General features: G+C 50.3%; 1 protein-coding gene across 1 annotated transcript in view; it reads left to right on the top strand.

Moving 5' to 3' along the window:
* The window catches only part of XXYLT1 (xyloside xylosyltransferase 1), a 79,895-nt gene that overhangs the window by 1,574 nt on the left and 55,003 nt on the right, over window positions 1-23,318 (top strand). The window contains exon 2 of the mRNA XM_067301817.1: window positions 8,072-8,219. Within this exon, the coding sequence (XP_067157918.1) occupies window positions 8,072-8,219 (148 nt within the window). The remainder of the gene's footprint in view (window positions 1-8,071; window positions 8,220-23,318) is intronic.

Raw genomic sequence — 23,318 nt, 5'->3', positions numbered from 1 at the left:
CCGGAAGAGCCTCATATATCCTGGTGGGTATTTGGGTTTGTTAGTTAGTCTGTGATTGGCAGTATGCTTCAGAGCTTGCCAGTTACCCTGGTTTTGGGTAGACGGTTCCTAGGATAGAGTAGAGGCTTTGGTATAACCTTGCCTTTAATACTGTGGCAGTTTCTTGTATGCTAGCAGGTGACAGTGTGTCTTTATTTTTGCTGTAGACCGTCCCGTTCCTCTTCTTTATCAGCAGAAAATGTCATCAGAACTCAGAATTCTTGTGCTGCTAAAATTTTGAAGAAGGCTGATCCTAAACCTGATCCCCAGGTATCTCTGCTGGTAGACCTCTCCTTTCCTGGTGTCTCTTCTTCACAGCGCGCCATCCTGGTTCTTAGGGATGCCGTTTCCCCAGGGCAGGCGCAGAGACAAAGCCTGATGAAGTGCCCGGAAGCCAGCGTGAGCTGCTGAGGCAGAACTGATGATAACCCTAGCCTTTACTTTTTTTTCATGACGGTATGATTCAGGCTCTGTTTCTAGAGCTGTGCTTGCCTCCCCAGCAGAGCTGTGATCAGAGGGTCCTCTGTCAGGGTGCAGCAGGGAATGAAAAGACCTGGGTCCCAGCCACTGGGGAAGGTGATGGGCCAGCTCTGGTCTCTCCCTGAGCATACTTGCAGATTCAGGTGCTTCCAGAATCTCCTTCTGGACACCAAAGTAGCCGGCTGCAGCCTCTCGAGGCAGCTTGCTGACTGGGAGCAGGGTGCTTTGGGATGCATGGCAGCAGCATGCGTGGGAGCAGTCTCGACACAGGACCCTTCCCCTGGGTGCTGTGTCCCTGAGTCAGCCACCAGCGTGGTCTCCGCGCACCCCTGCAGCACGGAGGGCTGGAGGCCGCCCTGCGGGAGGTGTGGATGGCCCCGGTGCCCGGGCTGAGCTGGGCACCCCGCGAGTGCAGCTGCGCGTGGACGGGGCGCAGGCCCCGGGGCCGGGCACGAGCGCACAGACGGCGAGCAGCAGATGGAGCTGGTGCACTGCGATGCGCTGCTGCACGGCCTTGCGCGGCGGGGAGGAGAGGGACGGGACGGGACGGGACGGGAGGAAGCTTGCGGGGAAGCACCCCGCGACGGGCAGGCGGAAGGGAGGACTCGCGGCGTGCCCGGACCCAGCCTCGCGGGACTCGTCGGCAGGGCTGAGCCTTCCTGACCCTGCCTTATCCTCCTGCGCCGGAGCGGTGCCTGCGTGCGCGGGTTGAGCTGGGCTTTTACCAGGGCTTGTGTACTGGGAGTTAGTGAGAGCGGTGCCCCGTGCCCCTGCGTTGCAGTGCGGCCTCTCCAGCCTCTCCGCTTCCCTGTGTGAGGAGCCAGTGCCCTGGGAGCAGGCCGGACCCGTCTCGGTGGCTGATACCGTGCTTACACAGGGGCCCTGCCTGCCCAGTGTCCTATGACTCTGGGCTGCACGGTCTTGACTCCTTGTGGTGATTAATATCACTTATTTATTTTGTTCCCCTTTTGGAATAAAATTGATTGCGTCCTCTGTCCATTGCTCTTCCTGTTTGTTTGCTTAGATAGATCCCTCCGCTGATAATGCCAAGTGCTGACTTAAAAATCTTTCTGGTCCTTCCTTGTCTGAGCCTCCCCCTGGGATTCGCTGTCTGAGCCGCCCCCTGGCATTGCTGTTTTCTTCTGCCCAAGCAGGGGTGATTCGGTGGCAAAGAGCCGAAGCGAAAGCTGTAGCAGCGTTTGTTTGCGCCCTCCCTTCCTAGCGGGGCAGACGCGTCTGCCTGCGCCTGCGTTGTTTGTTGTTGTCTGTGACTCTGCAGTCAGGGCGACCACATCCTGCAGTTAGGAGATGCTTGCCCTCCTCCAAGAGGCCTGAGCGCTTGCACGTGAGCGGTGTTGTCTGAAGGGCTAGCTTTCAGGAAACCCGAGTCTGGTTTCTAGAAATCACTGCTTCTCACTCGGGCAGTTCAGCTGCTTGCAAATCTTGAGTCCCCCCTCTCTAAAAAGTGGTTAGCAGCCCATCTGAGTGAAAGTAGAAGAGAAACAGAGTGTGAGTTGGGTTTTTTTAGTGAATCCGTTGAAAGGGTCTTTTCTCAGTGTGGGATATGTGTTTATAAAAACGTGCTTGCACAGGAAACCCGTAGAATTTACTTTTCTTAAGTCCTCAGTGAACTTGGTCAGATTTAGCTCCAGGGATTTACTGAAAGCTGCTACACAAATAAATAATGAAGCACAAAATTAGCAACAGATAAACATGCTCTACTAAAGTCTGTACTAGGGCTCCTGCAGTACTGGAGCGCAGTTATCCTGTGGCCACAGAAAAAAGATTCATCTTGTCAGGAGTTTGCTTTGCAGAAGTGCCTGACCAAAGGATGGGCAAAAGATATAAATTTTCCTCTGGTTTCTTTTGGGAAGGGGAGGGAAGACAGATGATACTGTGTCTGGAGTTTCAGGAGTATTTTTCCCATGATTTTTGACCATTGGTGCTTGGCAAACACTGCACTCCTCTGCTCCTTTCAGAGCTGACTGGAATTGATTCTTTTTTTTTCCTTTCCCTTTTCCCTGCTGTGCTGCTCACCATCTCCTGCATTAGGAGAAGATTTAAGCCTGGCTGCTTCTCAGAGGGGACCTGCTCCCACCAAAGCTATGGCAGGGCAGAGATTTTCCAGGGGGAGGCACCCGCAGGAGTCACGCCGCGTTGGTGTCCAGGCAGGAGACAGCAGGGATTGTGCTCGTGGTGGGGTGGCTGGGAACTGCCTCCATCCTTGTGTGTCAGCCCCCTTGGTTCCTCTTTCACTTGCTTTTTCTGTCTTCCTTCCTTGTTCCTGTCTAAACCTGCTCTCACTGGTGGCAGCTCTAGGTGCCGGCCGTTCAGATGCCGGCTGCTAAGCTCCCAGCAGACAGACGACCACCTTGGCCTGCCTTTATGGGGCTTCTGGCCACCCCAGAAATGAGCAGGAGAAGCCTGGAAGTTGTGCCTGCCGGTGGGCAGCCGGGGCCCCGAGCAGAGCGCTGTGAGTCTCTGCGGTGGTGGTGTCTTGGCCCTGTATTACCGGGACCACGCGGGGAGGGCTGGTGCTCCTGGTGGGGCTTGGCTGCATGCACGCACATGATCCGTGCCTGTTGCACCTAGATAGCGGTGTTTTGTTCTGTGTTTCATCAGCTGGGACCCCGGGCGGCAACAGCGTTCTTGGCGCTGCAGATCTGCTCCCCTCTCCCGCGTGCCTCTGCAGCCGTCCTGGTGCCAGGCACGTGGGCAGAGCAGGTCTCGCGGAGCGCTCTGAGCAGAGCTCTGGGGCGAGCACGCAGCTTGACGTGGCTGTCCCGCGTCGGTGCATCCTCCCTACATTTTACAGAGCTAGGGGTCGTGACATTTGGATAACATTTCCTTCCCTGCAGTGTCTTGGGGCAGCATTTTTATGCACGTTGTCTTATCCCAAACCACGTGTGGCTCATGATGAGCTCTCCCGATACGCTTTCCTGGTACATTCTGTTCCGTGCGTTTTTCCTGCCTTCCCCTGGAAGATGCTTGGCGTTGGGCCCAACTGCAGTGAAGTGAGCTGCGCTGTCTCCCCCGCTGCAGGAAATGCGCTGACTGCTGGGCCTCCAGACAGGTCATACGGGACTCCGAGAGCACACGGTGTGAGGGCTCTCATGCAGCTCTACAGCTGACAGCAAGGCAAAGTATCGCGCTCTTGGACCACGTGCTTGGCCAAGAGTGGATGTTTTGGGCTCCTGCCTTGCAGTTGCAGCCCCTCATGGAAACCTCTCTTCCTTCCCCATGAGGGTACTGTGCTGTTCTGCCCTGGGTGCTCTTTGAAATGGATGGCAGCAGCTCGTGGGGAGGGTGGCTTGTCCCGGCATGGGAAAGGTGGTAAATGGTGGAGTTTTGGCCTTCCAGTTCACGTTCACTGTGCCTGCCTGGTCTCTTCGCCTTAGTACATGCAGTTCTTTGCTATAGGAGAGGGCTGAGGTCATTGGCCTTGCTCTGAATTCTGACTGTTTGCACTGCACTTTGCACTGCTGGGGTCAGAAAGGAGACGTGGCCACCACGGAGATGCTTGCCGGGGTCACCAGCTCACCCCAACTGGGGTTGAGGGGAGGTAGGGATGCCTGGAGCGGCAGAGCCAGGAGATCAAGGTGCCAGATCCCTGCCTGGGGCTGCACCAGGGCTGGTGGGCTGTGAGCAGTTTCCTTGCACTCGCAGACCTGACCATGTTGGTGAGGTCAACCGCTTGCTGCCTCCTTGCCTGCATGGCTGGGTTCTCCGCTCGGGTATGGGTGAAGAGGCACAGAGGTTGTGCTTGGCATCCAGATCCACTCTGCTGTCCAGAAAAGCTGGAGTTTTACACTGCTCTGGGGACAGGCCAGCAGCTGCCAGAGGGGAGGGAAGGACTAGACTGCAGGCAGGACCCATGAGGAGCCCTGTCTGTGCCAGGAGCTGAGCTGGCTTGGTGCCTCCTGCTGAGCTGCACAGCGACCTGGCAGCCTGCGTGGGTGAGGGTGGCCTCTGCCTGCCCCCAGCTTGCACTGAAGTCTCTGTGCTGACCACTGCACGATCCCCCTGCTTGGCAGGAGGAGGCTGAGCTGGCCTGCAGCTCATGGGGCGAGTCTGGGCACATGTAGCCTGCAGGGACAGAGCCCCCAGGGCACTGGGGGGGTTGTTCCTTTCTCTCAGACCCCTCTGCAGATGCTTTCTGGTTTTGCTCATGGTCTTTGTGAGCTGCAGAGGGCCAGGAAAGAGAGCAGAAGGCAGGAGAGCTCTGTGCGTTGGGGCAAGGCTTGGTGCTGGAAAACTAAGAGCAGGTAAAGTCAAAGTCAGGAGGTTGTGGCACCCGTGCACATATGCACACTAGCACTTTTGGACTGAGCAGAGCTGCTGTTCATGTGCTGCTCTGTGGAGAGTGGGTGGAAAGAGGTGTTGTGCCCAGTTCAGCTGTGCTTGCTTTCCTCTCCTTGCTGTTGGGGTTGGCTGCTGCTTGTTCCTGGGCTCCTCTCCCAAATGACTTGAGTCTTTGGCCACCCTGATTAATCTGTTGCTGTTCACAGTGTAATTCACAGAGCATCCTGAACCTTCCTTCCCAGCCTTCTGCTCCGAGCGAGAGGCAAGGTAGGACTGTTGTGACTTCAGCACTGTCTAGTGTTGCCTTTGGAACATAAGGGGGTCGAATGAATCCAGGCTATGCGTGACTTTGGATCAGCCAGATTCCAGGATACTGCTGATTAATCTTGAAATAAGGTGAATTTTTAAAAGCCTCCAAAACCTACAGTGTCTTTACTAGATCTCAAGGCTTCTGGGTATTCTTCTGTATTTCTGCACATCCTGTGCAATGGTTCATGCCTGTGAACAGCTTCAAGCTATTTTAAGGTCTTCTCAACACAGACAGGTTAATGTGACAGACAGTCCGTAAGTGTCAAGTGAATGTGCATTAGATCTGTTAATATAATATGTGTAAATGCCCTGACCTAGATCCCATTAGTAGCTTGGGTCTTGCCACGTGCAGAACGTCCCTTCTGCTTTGCAGAGTGAATAACCTGCCTCTTCCTGCCTTCTCGTCTGACCTGAGAGAACGAGCTTCTTGGAGAGTGGCGGCACCCCGCCAGCGGTGCCGTGCTGCGCAGCTGGGGTTCAGGGGCCTCTTGCCGCTCCGGTCCCAAGCTCGGTCCCAGGTATCGGGGTTTTGAGGCTGTGAGTTACCTGGATGGCAGTGCTGCTCCGAGAGGGAGCTGCCATCGTGCAGCAGAGGAGACGAGAGCACAGGCCTGCCCAGCCGTGCCACCCCTGCCTGTGCCGCTTGCCTCTCGTAACGGGCAGGTGTGCCGTGTACCGGCACAGCACACCGCGCCGGCGCCGAGATGCCCGCGGTCCTCAGCCAGCCCTCGAGGTGCTGGTTCCCGCCTGCGGCGCGCGGAGCCAGCGGGGCAAACTGTGCTGCCCTTGGCTCCTGGGTGCTCGTTCATGTGCAAAATGCTGGTGGCCTGTCCTGGCATAAAAGGCTCTTTCTCTTGTCCCTTGGCAGCCGGGGCTGCCGTGAGGAGCCGTGCTCCCGTGCCGGCAGGGAGCGCGCTGCCTCTGGCCGGGGAGGCTGCGTGGGCAGGGGCCAGCTTGGTTGCTGCGCGTGGCCAGGGTCTTCAGTGCTTCCTGCCCGCCGTCAGGATGGGTATGTCACTGCATGCCATGCCTTGCCTAGCGTCCCGCTGGCCTCACGAGCAGCCTCCCGGCTCCTGCGCGCTCGGCTCTCGACGTGAGAGCTCTTTGATCTGGGTAAGGGTTTCAGCAAGAAAGTGTGGGAGGAAAAAGCTCCAGACTGCTCGCTGCTTCTCTATCTCTGACATGTTTTGCCAACTTCGCTTGGTGTTAAAGCATCCCCTGGTGCATTGCACTAGCTCAGGCACCAAAGGATTTTTTTCCTCTTAAGTACTTGACTTTGTTCAGCTTATATATATATATAAAAAAAAGATTTACTGCTATCCTATGTGTTTAGGTGTATAGTGTGGCACTCCTAGCTCTTAAGCAGATGAAGTTTTAGGAGTGGAAAGAAGTGAATAATTCAGTTTGGAAGGGACTTATAGAGATCATGTGGTCCAGTCGTCTGCTCAAAGCAGGGCCAGCTTAGAGAAGTATCGCAGTATTCCTCAAAGAAGCAGCATAGGCTTTCCTTTCTGAGGCTCAAGTGCTACTGCTAGGTTGTGTCCTCGCCAGTGCTGGGTTCCTAGTGCAATCTGTCGTGCTTTCTCTTGCATGAAGAACCCAGTATGACCTTGAGTCCCCAAACTTGGAGTTCTCGAACTCTCCCTTATCTGCACCAGGGTTGTGTCCCTCGTGCCTGTTAATTACACTGAAAATCCCTTCGGATATCTGGCATGATTCAGTGACCTGCATCGTTCAGTGTGTCTAATGAGCATCGGGCTGCTTGAAAAGTTTCTGTTATTTGGACTTTGACTGAAATGAAGTATGAGCTGTAAAATTTCAGTAGCTAACAAGGTACTGTATATTTGTGGTGGCTCTTGTTTTCTGGAACAGCTGTGGTTTGCCTCATTGCTCAATTTTCAAGTCGCTTATGAAAACAAGGTGCAGTAGGTAGACTGGTGAGTTTTTTTGTTTTGTAATTTGTAGCCTGAGCAAATGGGGTTCTTTATTTTGTTAAAAAAATTTTTTTCTTTATTCTGTCAAAGAGTAAGAACATGAAAAGGGCTGTACCTGTTTACGTCAGAAATAAGTCTTTCCTGGGATCCTATTTCTGTCCAATATCCGTTACTTAGGAAAGGCTGTAGGAGAGGACAAGCCTGCAGTGTTACCCCTCAGAGCCCTGGTGGTGGCGAAGGGTGAAGGGCACAGAGCATTATGCTGCTGGGCGAAAGCAAGCCCAGGCCAGAGGCCTGTGTTTTCCAGTGTTGGAAAGCTCCAGCACAGAAGAGGTGAACTCCAGGTAGAAAAGGCGCTTAGCCCTGTTGTAACTGTTGATGTTTGGCTTTTCGTTGGCTTGCTGTGGCCTGTCCTGCCTTTCCTGTTCCAGCTCTGGCAGGGGCATGCTGAAGACCTTGCTTAGATGCTGGACTGAGATTCGGGCTCAGTTCCTCGCCCCATCACAGCCTGCCTTTATAGCAGGGAGCAAGACTTGGACCTCATGCTAAATGATGTGTACTGGCTTGCCTCAAAACCGTCTGCAGGATGGAGAGCCTTGAGTGAACTCTCACCTCTTCTGACTTACTCTGTATGGAGACCAGATATGTAATTACGTGTAGGCAGTGGGAACAGCAGGGCCCAGAGACCTGCAGAAAAGCATGCACTGAGCAAACTTGATTGTATAAGTGGATTCCCGTGTCTCTATGCCCCTGTCTCTCATTTATGGAACGGGCATAAAAATACTTTCCTCCTTTCCCTACTACACTTAACTGCCTCTCACAGCATGGAGGTGTGTGGGGCCCAGGACAGTTGGATCCCTCTGTGCAATGCGAAGGCCAACAAGCAATATCTACAGTTTAATAACCTCATCCCTGTGTGTTGGTACAGGCTGAGAAAAGGCTGCTAAAGCTGGGAAAAAGTCTGTTGGATGTAGTGGCTCAGTGGTTGTTTCTGGTGTCTCTCCTAGGTAATATTCCATGATGTGAATGTATTGACTGAAAAGCTGTTTCCAATAGTCGAAGCCATGCAGAAACACTTCAGTGCTGGATCGGGGACCTACTACAGTGATTCAATCTTCTTCTTGTCAGTTGCGATGCATCGTATCATGCCCAAAGGTAAGTCCTCCGCTCGAGTTGTGGCAGCAGCTGCCTCCAAGAACACAGGCGTTCTTTTTCTTAGGCATGTAAATATTATCCAGTGCTATTTGAAATGCAAAGAAAGTTAACAAAAAGAAGTTGCTGTAATTGAAGCAGGGGGCTCATTAACGTGACAGAGTGGGTTGATCTTGATGGGATGTGATCTGTTGCACTCTGACTACAGAGCACACGTGCTCTCTCTCCCTCTCTCTAGTAAGATGCAGAATACTGGTAGCCCATTTCCCATCAGTGGCATGATCACAGCTGCCGGTGTTGGAATACTGCAGAGCAGAGGCAGTGGCAGTGACATGCTTGGACAGAGCCAAAGCTTCTAGCGCTGATGTTGTGTCTGCCATTTATTGATGGCTCTGGGAGGCAACAGACACTGATCAACTGTAGGACTATCCTGGTATATTGTTACATGATGTGTCCTCTCTTTAGGATTCGGAATGAGCTTCTTGGGCAAAGCCTAGTTTCTACTCATTCCTGCAGAATGACGGACCTTTCCATGGAGCTTGAGGTGACAGTGTGGGCAAGGGCCATGTGACCTCCTAGAAACCGTGACTTGTCTTTCCCATCCAATAGCAGTGGAGCCTGCTTTTAATGTGTCTGACCCCAAAAGCAAGTCTTTCCTTCAGCCACAGTGGTTTCAGACAAGCTCCAGGGTGGGACAGACCAGTGGGGATTTCTGCAGTCAGCTGAAAAGCTCGGGTTTGAAGGGAAGTATAGAGGGAAAGCAGTTCTCAGCAAAGCTCTGAGCAGCCTGGAGGCTGGCTGAGCTCGAGAGTTTGTCAGCCCTGGCTTGTCCCTAGGCTCAGTTCACACTGTTAGGATGTGGTGGTGCTCAGGTCCGAATCTGCTGGCGTGAGCGACTGAGAGGTTATCTGTGCTGCACCGCAAGCTGGTTCTGCTCTCACACTCTGAGCTGTTAGGAAAGACAAGACTGGAGCTGGTCTGGTCATCTGAGGTTCAGACCTGTTCCTGCTTCTAACAGTGCCCCAAATTCAGCTGCTGTTTACTTGTCACGCGTTTTTACAACCTCCTTTTCCCTTGGTGTGTCAGCAGAAAGAGATGCAACATATTTGCAGCACAGTAACTGAGGGCATCCCCTATGTGTATGCTGGCAGGTGTCAGCAGTGTGGTTATTGGTCACACCTTCCTTTCCTTTTGGCTCTGATGAGCTCTTGGAAAGCTTTGCTGATTAGCAGCCACTGATCACTTATCTTTCTCTATTGTGCCTTTGCTCTGCTTTTGTGGAGTGAGGGAACAACAGTAAATCTGCAAGAAAACAAAGGCAGCTGGCAAAAGGGGCTTGGCTCAGTTGATGCCATGTTTTCCTTCCCCAGCTGTGTGTGGGTATTTCTCTTAGGACCTGCAAGCTCTGTAGCCTTGGACCACAGTCAGTAGTCCCTGCTGTGCTCTCCGTCCCTGAATTCTTTAGGTCAGGCTTGCTTTTCTTGCACTGAGGTCAGGGCTGGGAGAAAGGTTGGAGACATTTCTGTAAGACTGGTGGCCATGGATCACATTACTCTTGATGGTGGTGTTTAATCTCTTATAAATAAAGTGCAAAATGGGAGCAGTAGCATCTCTTTTCCTGGGGTTATTTGTTTCCTGCCAGCCCAAAATGTTCTTTAAACTGATGGAGCTGGGCTGCTGGTTACATGGTGGAGGGGAGAATGGTAGGCTGGTGCAAGATGATGCAGGGGTTTCTCTGTGATGGAAAGAGCATGTTGACTGTCTGTAGTCAGTCCTACATCTCTTTGCAGGACAGGGTGTTTTCTCTCATTCCAGCTTGTAATGTCAGGTCTCTGCAGGAGAAATTTTGTTCTAAAGCTGCTGCAGGGTTTTAAGTGCCTGGTCCTGCATAGCATCTGCAGAGCTGCAGCGCTAGTACGGAGGCTGTGCAGTCAGATGTGTGCATGGACACATAGGATCACCAGTCACAGGTGCTTGCCCTCTTCAATCTGCCTTAAAGGTCATGCTGCAGCTTAGCAAGTGAGGAGACCTGGAGCTCCTGAGGCTCCTGCCTGCAGGGATGTTGTTTCTGGTTCCTGGTACAGCCCATTGCAGGGTCTCTGATAACAGGCACTGGTCAGCAAGAGGGCTGTCCTCAGAAAGCTCCTGCCGTCACCAGACTCTTTTGAGGTGGACAGCTGCACTGGTCCTTGAGTCCACGTGTCAGTCCAACAGGTGCTGCAAATAAGACCACCAGATTCTCTGGGCTGCAGCACGAGGGATGGGCAGAGGCTCTCTCTGCCCCCCATGCTTGACAGGAGGTTGTTGTGCACCTGGCCTCCAAACCCTTCTCCTCGATCTTGCCCAATCCTGCCTGTTAGGAGCAATTCTCATCCCAGTGGAGGTTTGTGGACTCCCCTGCCAGTTCTGTTCTGTTGGCTGGACTCAGCCATAACAGTAGCATCAGTAGTGACCCCTATTCTCCTCTCTCATCTCAGCAGCCATGTGTCCCTCTCATTGCCGCTTTGCCAGACAGTGGTGGCAGATAGCAGTGGGCCCCAGTGTCCTGGTTTCCAGGCTTGAGATCAGACCGCTTGGCCACACACCTTCCCTGGGAGGAGGTGATGGCACCAAAGTGCTGGTAAATTGGCTGCGTCTTGCATGGAGAGGCAGGCAGTGTTGACTTACAAGGCTGGAGTCTGTCCTGGCAACCTCATGCCAGGGATGGCTGCAGGGCTGCTCTGCTGTACACGTCACTTGGTTTGGGCTGACTGTGCTTGAACTCTCAGCAGGTGCCCCAAGAGGCCTCTGGGCAGGATCTTGTCTGAGATGGGGAGATCTGTGAAACCCTTCACAAGAGAGTTAAAAACATAGTGGCTTGTTTGGGGCCCTGGCATGTCCTGTAGCCACAGTGGTTTCACAAACAGTGTTTGCTTGCCAGACAAGGAGGAAGTGAAGCAGACACTGCTTTCCTTCCTGTGTTCCCAGGCCATCCTTCTGGGGAGGGTCACAGTGCCACACACAGAGTGAACTTCAGACATGCTAGCAGAGGTCTGGATTAGTCCTGCTATGAAATACACAGCCCTTAAGTATTTCTGTTACCTGGGGAAAGATCAGCTGGGAGAAACAGGCAGGGAGAGTGTATTTGCAGGTAGATTTTTTGTTATCTAAACTCTCTCCAGGACTCCCAGCTGTTAAAGTAACTGTGTTGGCCCGTTCACTGCTCAGATAAAGACACTGCAGTGATAGCATTTAGGAATGGGATAGCTGCTGAATTCAAAAGTTTGTTGTTGGTAATCATTACAGAAGAAGGGAAGTAAAGTTCTCTTTCCTTTCTGCTGTTGTACTCCTCATTCATCACCTTCCTTCCCAAGTTGTGTTGCCCACCATCCAAGAAGTGCATGCCTGCCCTTCTCTGCTGGAGACCTGGAAGGCCAGGCAGGAGTCCCTCTTGAGCAGCTGTGTCCTATTTCTTCAGGATCTAGAAGAAAACAGCTGCCGAGCATTTGTTGAAGTCAGCAGATCTTGTCTGGCTGATTTATCAAGTCCACGTTCTCTCACAGCTGACCTGGCTCCATGCCTCTCACAGAGCCTGGGATGCTTGCCAGGAGTTTTCCTGGTGCGAAGTAGCAACATGGCAAACCCCTCATCCTGTGCCTTGCTCTCTGGGGATGAGCCCTGTGGTTACAGTCGCCAGGCTGTTCCTTACCCCAGGCTCTTGCTGTGTTTGCTACATTACACTGTAGGCTCTCAAAACTACTTGTGAATGGGGCACTCAGTGCAGCAGGGCACGTGGTAGTGGCCTGTCCCTGCTGATGTGTGTTGCTGATATAGCTGTTCCCTTGGATAACACAACTGGCATCACTAGCTTCCTCTTCAGCGGAGTAGAAGCTTATGCTGGCCCCTGCTCAGTCATAATATTTCCTGCAATTTTTCTGCCGCTCTGCTGCAAATTTCAGGTACAGTCTTGTTCTGCTGAGATGTGAGCTAAATGCAGAGGGCATCGGCTTTGTGGCCACATGTCAGTCAGTCATCACATTCCTGGAGCCTGAGCCTCCTTCCTGCAGACTTCAGCGCAGTCAGCGACAGACTTGTCACATGCTCTGGATAAAAAGATAAGGGAAGTCCAGACTGGTGGAAAGCCATGATCTTAGGAGCTGCGTCTGAAAATGTTGGCTTAAAGTTGCTCTCAACTTTGGGATCTGAAGTGCAAGGTTGTTGCACAGAAAGAGTGAGAGCAAAGAACAGTGCGTGATGGAGAAAGGCAGGAGTCTTTAAGTGGGGGATGCACCTCATGTCTTGCACTCTGCGAGAAGCAGGGTGCATAGAGGATACCTGCTTTCCCTAAGAGGCTTGCCTGCCCCTACTGTGCCAGGAAGACCTGAGGAGATGTTACTGTAAAACCTAAGAACATCACTGTTTATCTTAATAGCACGTTTTTGTCAGGTAGACAGCAAGGCAGGAAGAGGCACACAGCATAACATGTCCCGTGCAGGAAACTGAACTGTCATGGGTCACAGCCTGAGAGATACCCTGATGGGCTGAAGGGGACTGTGCAAGGGTGAGTGTGCGAAGGGGCAGGAATAGGAATGATAGAGGGGCATGAGGAGCTTGTGGGCCAATGGCCAGATCTAATCTTCTGCTATCAGAGGTGAAGAGGAAAGGGACTGAAATAAGTAATATAGCTGGAAGCAAAGAGCAGGACTGAAATAAATAATAGGTCTGGAAGCAAAGAGCACTGGGGAGCATGTGAGAATGGGACTCATTAAATGGGGAATCCCCTCTCCATTGTGTTACTGCTAAGCCCCAATCATGGAGTTTGGCGTTCCCTGCTCTGCCCAGCAGTTCCTGCCACCATCAGGCCTAAAAAAGGGAGTAGTCCTCAAGTTTACGTCAACAATTAGTTCAAGATACTGGTTCATGAGGCTTCTTCTGGGGCATGGTCCTGTCCTGCCTGGCACAGCTATTCCCATGGTAGATGGCATTTGTGCATTGCTGCTGTAATGGTGATGTGCATACGTTTGTAAAGCAGTGGAGGAGTATCATTTAACTTATGTTGGCAAGTGACTGGAATGGATGAGTTGTCTGTGAAGAGCAGGCAGGGAAGTGGGCCTACTTCAAGCGTATGTACATAAAGTAAAGAAGTGCCTACAGGACAGCATTATGGGGAAGGCTCTCATACCTTTCCTGGGAAGTCGGCATGACTGGGTGCTTCTCTGAAGTGCTTGTATGCTAATGCACGCAGCATGGGGAATGAGCAGGAGGAATTAGAGATGCACAGGCAGTTACAGAGCTGTGATCTCATTGGGATCACGGAGATGTGGTGGGATACCTCACATGACTAGTGTGTTGCAATGGATGGATACAGGCCCTTTAGGAAGGACAGACCGGGCTGGCGAGAAAGGGGAATTGCCCTTTTTGTGAGAGAGCTGTGAGCATGGAGCTATGTCTGGGGACAGGTTAGGAGCCAGCTGAGAGCTGTTGTGAGTGTCTCCTACAGACTGCCTGATCAGGAAGAAGTAGTAGATGAGGCCTTCTTCAGACAACTGGAAGAAGTCTCATGTTTGCAGGCCCTGGTCCTCATGGGGGACTTTAACCACATGGATATCTGCTGGAGGAACAACACAGCACAGCAATCCAGAAGGCTTCTGGAGTGCATTGGTGGTAACTTCCTGACACAGGTGATTGAGCATCTGATGAGGAAGCAGTACTCTGCTGGGACCTCATATTTATAAACAAGGAAGGACTGGTCCAGGATATGAAGGTTGGGAGCAGCTTTGGCTGCAGTGGTTATAAGGTGGTGGAGTTCAGGATCCTGCGAAGAAGAAGCAGGGCAAAAAGTAGGATCACATCCCTGGTCTTTAGGAGAGCAAACTTTGGCCTCTTCAGGGACCTTCTTGGAAGAATCCCATGCAATAGGGCCCTAGAAGGAAGAGGGATCCCAGAGAACTGGTTGATGTTCAAGGATCAGCTTCTCCACACTCAAGATTGGTCCATCCTGATGAACATAAAATCAAGCAAAGGTGGCCAGAGGCCTGCATGGATCAACAAGGAGCTCCTGACAAAACTCACATATAAAAAGGAAGCTTACAGGAGGTGGAAGCGGGAGGAGGTGACCCAGGAGGAATGTAGAGACACTGTTTGAGGGTGCAGGGATGGTACTGGGCTGCCCAGTGCAAGAGAGACGTGGACGTACTGGTGTGAGTGCAGATGCTCCGATTCCTTAATTACCTTTGTGGTACCAATTGGAGCATCTGACATACGAGGAGAGGCTGAGAGAGCTGGGATTATTTAGCCTGGAGAAGAGAAGGCTCGATTCTTATCAATGTTTATAGATGTCTGGTGGCAGGGAGTATAAAAGATGGAGCCAGACTTGTGGTATCCAGTGAAAGGACAAGATGCAATGGGCACAAACTGTAACACAGGAAATTCCACTTAGACATAAGAAAAAGCTTTTTTACTGTAAGGGTGATCGAACACTGTAACAGGCTGCCCAGCGAGCTTGTGGAGTCTCCGACCTTGGCGATACTCAAAACCCTACTCTAGTGGATGCTGCTTTGAGCAGGGATTTGGACTAGATGGTCTCCAGAGGTGCCGTCCAACCTCAGCCATTCTGTGATTCTCAGTGAGTGTGCTGTAGTTGGGTCTTCATCAGACTTTGGTGATTTTTTTTTTGTCCGCTGATGTCTGCATTGTGAATGCAGCATACTTTGGAGTATGATGAATACAAATGACAGTATTAATGCTGTCTAATGTGCTTGCCCAGATTTCTCTACCGTATCTTTACTGTGTGCTGAAGATATCCATATTGTACTGTCTGCCAGCAAGAAGGTGTTCAGTCTGAAATGTCTTTTCTCAATTTATCAGCCTCTGGGTAGTCCTGTCTCTTGAAAAGCTTGCTTGTTTTCTGTCAGTCTGACAGGGCTTGCAATGGCCTGTTGGCTGCACAGGATATTTAAGAGTCATTTTACAGTTTTGTGAGTTTAGTTTTTGTTTCAGAAGCTGCTAGTAAAGCTGATTTTATGTTTCCCTTGCAAGTGAGGTCAGATTTACTGTGCTGGGTGCCTGCAGTGTCTGTGGTGATTTATGGGTCTGGCAAGGCTTCCAGGCCTCTTCCCTGCTTTCCAGTTGCATAGCCAGGACCTGATGCAAAGCAGCAGGCTTGAGCATCAAATAGGATAATCAGCTTCTGCAGTGGGGCCATGGCATGCCCTCTGACCAAGGATGGTTGCTTCTGCTAGTCTGTGATATTAATTCTCCATCACACTTGGTTCTTAGTTCTTGGTTCCCTTTGTAGCTCAACTGCCTTGGACATGAGCTGTGTGAAGGTTGGTGTTTCTGACTTTTTCACTGTGTGATCTGTATTTTTGCTCACCTAAGTTTTTAAGTGCAAATGAAAGATCTTTCTCCTTGGGGAAATGGAGGGCTACAAACTATTCTTCTGTGTCTCCCTGCAAATCTGTGGATGGTATAGGCATCATACCAGGCTCCCATTGTCTTTCTTGGCTGTGCCTCTGTTTCTCTGAGAACCCAATCTCTGTTGGCTTGAAAAAGCCTCTTTACTAAGGTGGAGGAGAAAGTATTAAAGCTTGATTTTCCCAGAGCACCAGCATTCCTCCTAGTGTATTTCTGTGCCATTTCACCTGCCATGAACTCTGCAGATGTGCATCTTTGTAGTCCTGTCTGGCTCCATAGTTTTAGCACCTGTTTTTTGTGGCAGCTGGATTTAATTGCAGGTTTAAAAATGCTCCAGCAGAAATGAAGGCCATGATTTGAATATTAAGTTCTCTCTTGTGTGTTTGTATGCATGTGTATCAGTCTGTCTGTACTTTTTTTGAGGGCTAGACCTTTGCGTTAAGGTTGCATGGCTTTAGTTTTTCAAATCTATCAATTTTTGAAGAGCTCTGGCATATTCATAGTATCATGACATAATGATTTCTTTGAAGAATAGTTTTGGAGTTGTGATGGTGCACTAACTTTGCAGACTGATGGCACTCAAACCTGAATAACACTGTTTAAAAAAAGATTTTTGTGGAACATGTGCATGGCTGTGTGCATATTGCACTGAGAATACATGCTTTTTGCCACTCAGCTCTTCTGGTTTTCATTGCTGCTTGGAATCCTTGTCCAAAAAAACTTTGAAGCCAAAACCTGCAGCTGCCAAACTGTAATGTAACAGCTCCTCAGCTGGTGTAAATCATGTAACTCTCTTGTCTTAAATGTCCTACATCAGTGGAGTTAATCTGATTTAAACCAGCTGGGGAGTTGGTATGCTGTGTGCAGAAGTGGAGACTACATAGCTTTTGTCTATGCTTGAGACCTATAAATCCTGTTTTAATGTGGTATGACCAGGCCTGATGAGCTAGAGGAGGAGTTGATGCATTTCAATGATTTTGCAAGGGAGAAGTGATGGGAAAGTTACACAGAGAGCAGACAAGCAGAGTTCAGACTTGGAAGGAGTTGCCAAGATGAGGATGATGCCAGCATGAAATGTTCTTGGGATCTGCAGAGATTCAGGCTAGGAGGAGATAGGAGGACAGGGACTCAAAACTTTCTATTTTCCTTTTCAATATCCAGATTCAGAGGTGGCTTCTCACTTGCTTGATGGCTTTAATCCTGCTAATCACTTGTCATTTTAGTATCATAACTTAGAGGATCTGGCAGACTTTTTATAACCTTTCTTATATATGGACACATAAATATATGTGGACACACATATATGTTCACATATATATGGACACATAAATGTCTTGGCTGGTCTATCTGGAAGGCAAGACCACACTGAGCAGATGGTAGAAATAACATGGCCACCTCAAAGCACACAAAACAGACTCCTGATGTCTAAGGCTAGGGTTAGGAGAGGAAAAATAGGCTAGTGCTCCCTTTGGGATGGGGTGGCGGAGGGGCAGCCAAGGGAAGCCGTGGGCTGCTGAAAGAGTTCTCCCCTGAGAACTTGCTTACCTGGGCCAAGACTGGGGGTCCTGAGCTAAGGCTCACGCGGTGGCAACCTGGGGGTAGGGTTCAGGTAACGTATAGGGTGAGGAGTGAGAAAGCCTATAGCTTCAGTTGGATCAGGCCTGAGAAGGAATGTCAGGGTTGTCAAAAGACTTTTTTTTTTCCCATGAGAATTTACTCCTCTTGGGATCCTGGTCTGATTTTACAGTGAAGAATTATTATGTCAGCTCACAGCTTCCTTTGGCAGCCCCACCCAAGCTTAAGCTCTAGGCTTCATCTCCTAACCGTAATGCTAGAGCTTGGCCTAGCTAAGGAAGTTCTCAGGGAGAATTGTTTTAGCGGCCCACAGCTTCCTTTGACAGCCCCTTTGTAGCCCCACTGAAGCTGAAGATCTAGGGTTGGTTTCTATCCTGACCTTAACCTGAGTATTTGGTTGTGGCTGAGCCTTAGGCTGCCCTAACCATGGCACAGGTGAGGAAGTCACTAGAGGTTAATTCTGGCAGCCCCTTTGCAGCCCTGCTCCATCAGGGGCTCTAGGCTTTGTCTCTGCCTTAACCCCATCTCTATTCATAAACTTAGGGCTTGGTCTTGGCTGATCCTTAGACCAAACCCCCCATCCTTGGCCCAAGTGAGGAGTTTCTCAAGGGAGAATTATTTTAGCAGCCCACAGCATCCTTTGTTAGCCCCTTTGCAGCTCCACTCCAACTTGGCCATGTTTAGCTGGCGTCACATCCCAGCCATGTGCAAAACAGAGACATTGCTCCTTCCATTTTGCTCTGTTTCACTGCACTTCCACTGCAAGTTTTTTATGGCGTTGGATTAGATCATTTCATGGATAAGGGCCATATGGCTTAAGGAGAACCCACAGTTGTGGGGGTGATGCCTGGGGAAAGCATTCAGAGAGTGTGCAACCCGTGTGCTCTGCAATTCCTCTAGGCCCACATCCACTGGAGGATGCTTTTCTTTAGTACTGGATTCTTTGTCTTTGCTTCGCTCTTTCGTAGTGGCATCCAGGAGTCCTCCTCTCCCTTCTCTCCTATTAGAAGGAAGAGGCTTTCCTTCCTAGATGGTTGGCTACGGTCTACTTTTCAGGGCTGTTACCTCTTGACTTCGCTATAGCAATGCATCATGGCTGTTTTTAGGCACAGGTGCTTGGCACTGCACCTCCTCAAAAAAATGCAGTTTCTCCATGGCAGAACTGGCCATTACTAGCACAGTAAATACTGGTCCCCAAACGGTTTTCCCACGGAGTATTGATCCTATTCAAGGCCTTCTTCATGGTGCTGCAAGCACTCCACAACTTGACTAGGATGTCCAAATAGGAGGTTGGGCCTGAGGGCAGCAGCTGTGTTCCTCTCGCAAGAGAGAGTGCATTGCTAATTTGGGAGATGGAGCCATTCCAGGGCAGTCTGCAAACTGTGGAGAGGAATCCATGGGGAACCAAGGACCACCACAAATGTCCTGGCTTTCTACTTGATGCCTTCCTTGATTTTAGCTCATAGCATTATGTCAGGATAGAAAATACTTTTCTGAACCAAGTGCTGTGTAGTGCCCACAATTACCTGCTGTGGAAGGCTGAAAAGAAGAATGAGCCTTATGTATCTGATACTACTTGGTACACTGCTAGAGATCTCCTGGTTCCCCAGGGACAAGGTGGGCTATCTTTGTAGCCTCTACATCAGAGAAACAAAATGGCACCAAGAAGGTAACCCCAAGGAGCAAACAAATATGCAGGTATCTGTATTCAGAGTCTGCAGCTGTGACTGTAATGCGAGGCTGAAAAGGTGGTTCAGCAAGAGAGGCTGATGGCAAGTAGTGGCAGGCAGTTGTTTCTGAGCACAGGAGGAATCCTGCTACAGGTGCCACCAGTTTTCTAGCGTGTAGAGTCTGGTCTCATTTCTTGCTGTGAGGTTTCAGCTGTGTGCGGGGTTAGGTGACTGTGTAGTAGAAAGATGTTCGTTCAGGTAGAGAGATGCTTGTGGCGCTGCCTCTTTTCTGCTGGCTGTAATTTTAATCGTTCAGGATGGCTGTGGTCTGTCAGGCTGTGTCTTTACTGAAGAGTACTGTGGGGGCAGAGAGAGGGGCAGAGCTGGGATGTCTCCTAGCCCAGTCCTGTTTGTTCTTTAGCACTGTCGTGGCTGGTGCCAGTGGGTACTAATTTTGGTTGTGCAGTGCTTGTGCAGCAGGAGCCGGTTGAAGCACCAGGTTTAGTTAAATAAAAGGTAATACTTTATGGTTATTTCCAGCTTGGCCAGAGCCAGAAAGGCTCAACTGGGTGTCATGAGCAGGTGCTGGGTAGCCTGGGGAAAGACCTCATCATCATCATCATCATCATCATCATCATCATCCAGGAGCTTGGGCCGAGCTTTGAAAACTCCCTTTTTGTGTTTGACTCTCTTGGTTATGCTGACTGTATGCTGCAGCAGGACCATGGTGTCAGACAAGAGGGGATGGGACAGAGGGAAAGTCCTTGGGAAACAAGATGGGCCAGAAACTCAAAATTCAGGTGACTTTTGTCTGAAGATTCTGTAGTCGTCTGACATAGATATTCTCAATGAAACTGCTTCATGGCTTATCTCTACTGACTGAGCCAGAGGAGATGAGTCTATGAGCTGCAAGGGAATCTCTGAAACTTTGCTCGGAGAAAGTGCATGTCATGTGGAGTTAGGGTACTAGTAGAACTTGATCGAAGATCGCATTTGACAAATTGTAGACAGCAGGGTTTCCTTGCCCGTAAGAGCAGCTGGCAGTCTGAGGGGCTTACCATCATCCCTGAATGTACTCCTCCTCCTCCCCCCTCCTGGCAGTGTGTGGGGAAGCGCACAGGGTTTCTCTCCCATTGAACAATCCAGCGTGAAGGCAGAAGCCCTGCCAAAGGGTGAGAGATGAGCGCAGAGGGCCCCTGGGCTTTACGATTCCTGCAGAGTGAGCGGTTAGCTCTTACACAGTATGCTGCACCTTGCAGGCACTGGTGAAATGCTAACTAATTAATCCTGATGTCATTCTGGGTAGCCAGGGAGAGGGATACGGTACCACTTCTCTGAACCTGACAGGATGCAGCTGAGCAGAGCTAGGTCAGGAGGACATGGTGTTTCTGGTTGGTGCGTAGGGACTGGATCCCTTCTCACGCTAACGAGACCATTCTGTGTCTGCAAGGGGGCAGAGCAAAATAAATACAAATGCCAGGTTTAATTCAGTTAACAGGATCTCTACAGAGTCAGGCTTGGCGATCCCCAGGAAACCAGCTTAACAGAGTAGTTCCCTGCTCTTTGTGCCCAGCCTCTCTGCTGCTTTCAGTGCCTCCTGCTGCATCCTAGATATGACCCTGTGGACATGCAGAAGGCTCTAAGGGCAGACAGTAAGAGACATCAGAAGGGTATCTAGCTAACAACATGGGAAAGAGGCAAATGCAGTTGAACTCTCACACTAAGTCTGTTTTAAGTACTTTTGAAAGCATGGGACCAAAAATGGGAAGAGAGCAAATTCCTCAACTGGTTTGTTTCAGTGCTAGGAATCTGGGAAAGAAATTGGGTGGATTGGGAAGCTTCACTGGTGAGAAAATACTTGACATAATTATCGCTACTGAAATTGGTGGGATGACATATATACTAAATTATTAAAATCACTGGCTGCAGTGCATACTTAAGAAACATGATGGATAAGAGGTGGAAGCTGGGTGGTGCTCTACAGTAAAGACACAGCTAGAGACTTATTGACTGATAACTGAGAAGCTTGATTTCCGGATGCATTTGACAAGGTTGTTAATCAAAGGCGTGTAAGGGAACTAAGCAGTAGTGGGAGAAGTGGATAAGTTAAGATAAACTAGATAGATAAACATTAGGAAATACTAGGAAAGGAGAACAAAGTGCATTATGCACTGTTTAAACTTGTGGTATACCAACATGGTGTGTTAGGAAGAAACCTGGAAACTGTTCAGAGAAGAGCAGTGGCTTCCGTACAAGAAGAACCTGATTGACTGGGACTCCCAGTCTGGAAAAGAGCTGGGTGAGGGGGTTACAACTTAGTCTGGAAAGCCACAGTTTGAGGCAGGCATTAGTTCACCGCCTCTGCTTGTACAAGAGCTAGGGGGCGTCAAATAAATTTAGCTAGAGGCAGATTCAGAACAGACAAAATGAGGTGTTATTCATATATATGTAATTAATCCATGGAACTCCTTTCCACAGGATTCTGTAGATGCTAAAATTTATCCAGGCCCGAGGAGATGCTGGACTAGCTCACAAAAGAGGGAGTTATTGAAAGCTGTGATGTGATAGATGCCACTTCTGTCTCAGGAACTGCCCGAGCTGCGAGCGATGTGGGAGCGTGCTGTAGGGCCATGTGACTGGATAATTCGGTGGAGAAGCAAAGGCTGTTGCAACAGAACAGGCAGCACAGTGTATGAGGAAATGGCCACCAGCAGAGAACTGTACCATTGGCTTCAATGACGTCCCGGATAGCGGCCCGTGCCACCCTGGGATCAAACTGGATGATCCAGTAGTCTCCCTGGCCTCAGGCTCTGAGCTCAGTGATTTCTCTGGCTCATTAGCTGTGACTGTATTGGTTATTAAGTGCTGACCAGTGTGTGAGGATGTTTGGCTGAGCTGCCTGTTAATCACAAAGCCACAGGCCACTTGGGAATTAATACTACTTGAAATTGGCTCCAGCTGCTGGCTACAACTTGATTTAGGAGATGGTCTCTCATGAAATTGATATCTGCCTTGCAAGTGCTCTGGGAGTCTCAGCCTGGATACAGCAAACAGCCTTTGTGAGCAATGACTTGTGCTTTTCCCACAAAGCTGAGCCACAGGGAGGGCAAAGGCCAGGCTGGAGAAATGCTGCGGAGAGCTCCGAGCTGCACTGTGTCTTCTCACAGCCCTTCCACCCGCACGCACAGAGCAGCCCTGCTGCAGAGGGTGACCCGCCAGTTCCTATAGGAAAGGATGGGCCAGTAACAAGATTTCCACGTTTGAGTGGTCCCTCGGGTTGTGTTTCAGTTCCCAGAGGTAATGCGCAAGCCTGGCCTGACACTGAGAGCACTCCCTGTGGTTTGCATGAAGTGATAGTCTACACTTCAAGCAAGCTTTACGTTTAGCTCTGATGATGGAAAACGTGAGAGCCGGGAGGAATGTTTTAGGTAGAGGTATCAGGAAAGTAGTCTTAGCTGGAACAGCATCTTTACAAGCAGACTGTCTTCTGCTGACGTGCTTCTGTAAAAGCAGGCATGCAGTATTCTGAAACATTATAGATTGCCGTTAAAAACCATGAGTTTGTACATGCCAGTGTGTGAGAGTTTGCTGTTGCAGCTGGCACATTTGAATTCTTCATGCAAGATTGCCCAGGTCATTCTAGAAATCTCTGTTTGCCTGAGAGTTGCCAGAGCCAGATACGTGCACTGCCACTGGCCTGTGTATTATGCGATTTCATCATAGGGAAATGCAGGCCAAGACTTTCTGTCCTGAGGGCCTGAAGTTGGGCTGTCTGTTTGGATGCCCTGAGCACCATCGCTCCCAGGGAAGCCAGAGAGCTGCTAGGCATGGTGCCTGTTGGAGCCAGGCCTCTAGTCCTCTTTGCCCTTCCCAGGATGGCTTCTGGGGTCGGCGCTTCATGCATGTGCTGTTTCCTCTCTACGGCACCAGTTTGCACTGGCGCGTTGCTCCTGCGGTGTGCTAATCCCGTGTCACACGCTGAACACAGAAACGTGCAGCAGAGGTTTGTTAGGTGGTGCCCTGCAGAGTGACATGAGCAAGCACAACCTCCTTTTCTTTCTTTCTTTCAGTTGCCAGGTAATTCCTTGTACACAGTGAAATTACCCATATAATTTGGTGACTATTAATTTTGAATAAGTGAGCATTTTCAAACTGTGCCATCCTGACCCTTTACTGCTGGCTGAGCATTGCTGCCTTCACTGAGCTACAGCGTGTTGGGGTAGCAGAGATGCAGCAAGTCTGGAGAGCTCTAGGAAGAGAGCGCCTGTATCCCAGATGTTCCAGGCCTGGCCCCGCTTCCTCGAAGCGGAGATGTTGTGAAAAGGGACAGACAATTTGGGTCAGTGGTGCAGTCATGGGAGATTCCCCCGAGAGCCACGTGCTCCCGAAATGCGGTTCCCGTGAGATGTTGCAGAAGCAGAAGGGTTTATTTTCTGGCAGAATGTTCCCATTTCTACAAGGA

Source organism: Apteryx mantelli, chromosome 9, assembly GCF_036417845.1.
Source record: "Apteryx mantelli isolate bAptMan1 chromosome 9, bAptMan1.hap1, whole genome shotgun sequence".
Taxonomy (NCBI): Eukaryota; Metazoa; Chordata; class Aves; order Apterygiformes; family Apterygidae; genus Apteryx; species Apteryx mantelli.
The sequence above is the reverse complement of the archived record's forward strand: the minus strand, read 5'-3'. Positions and strand labels throughout refer to the sequence as shown.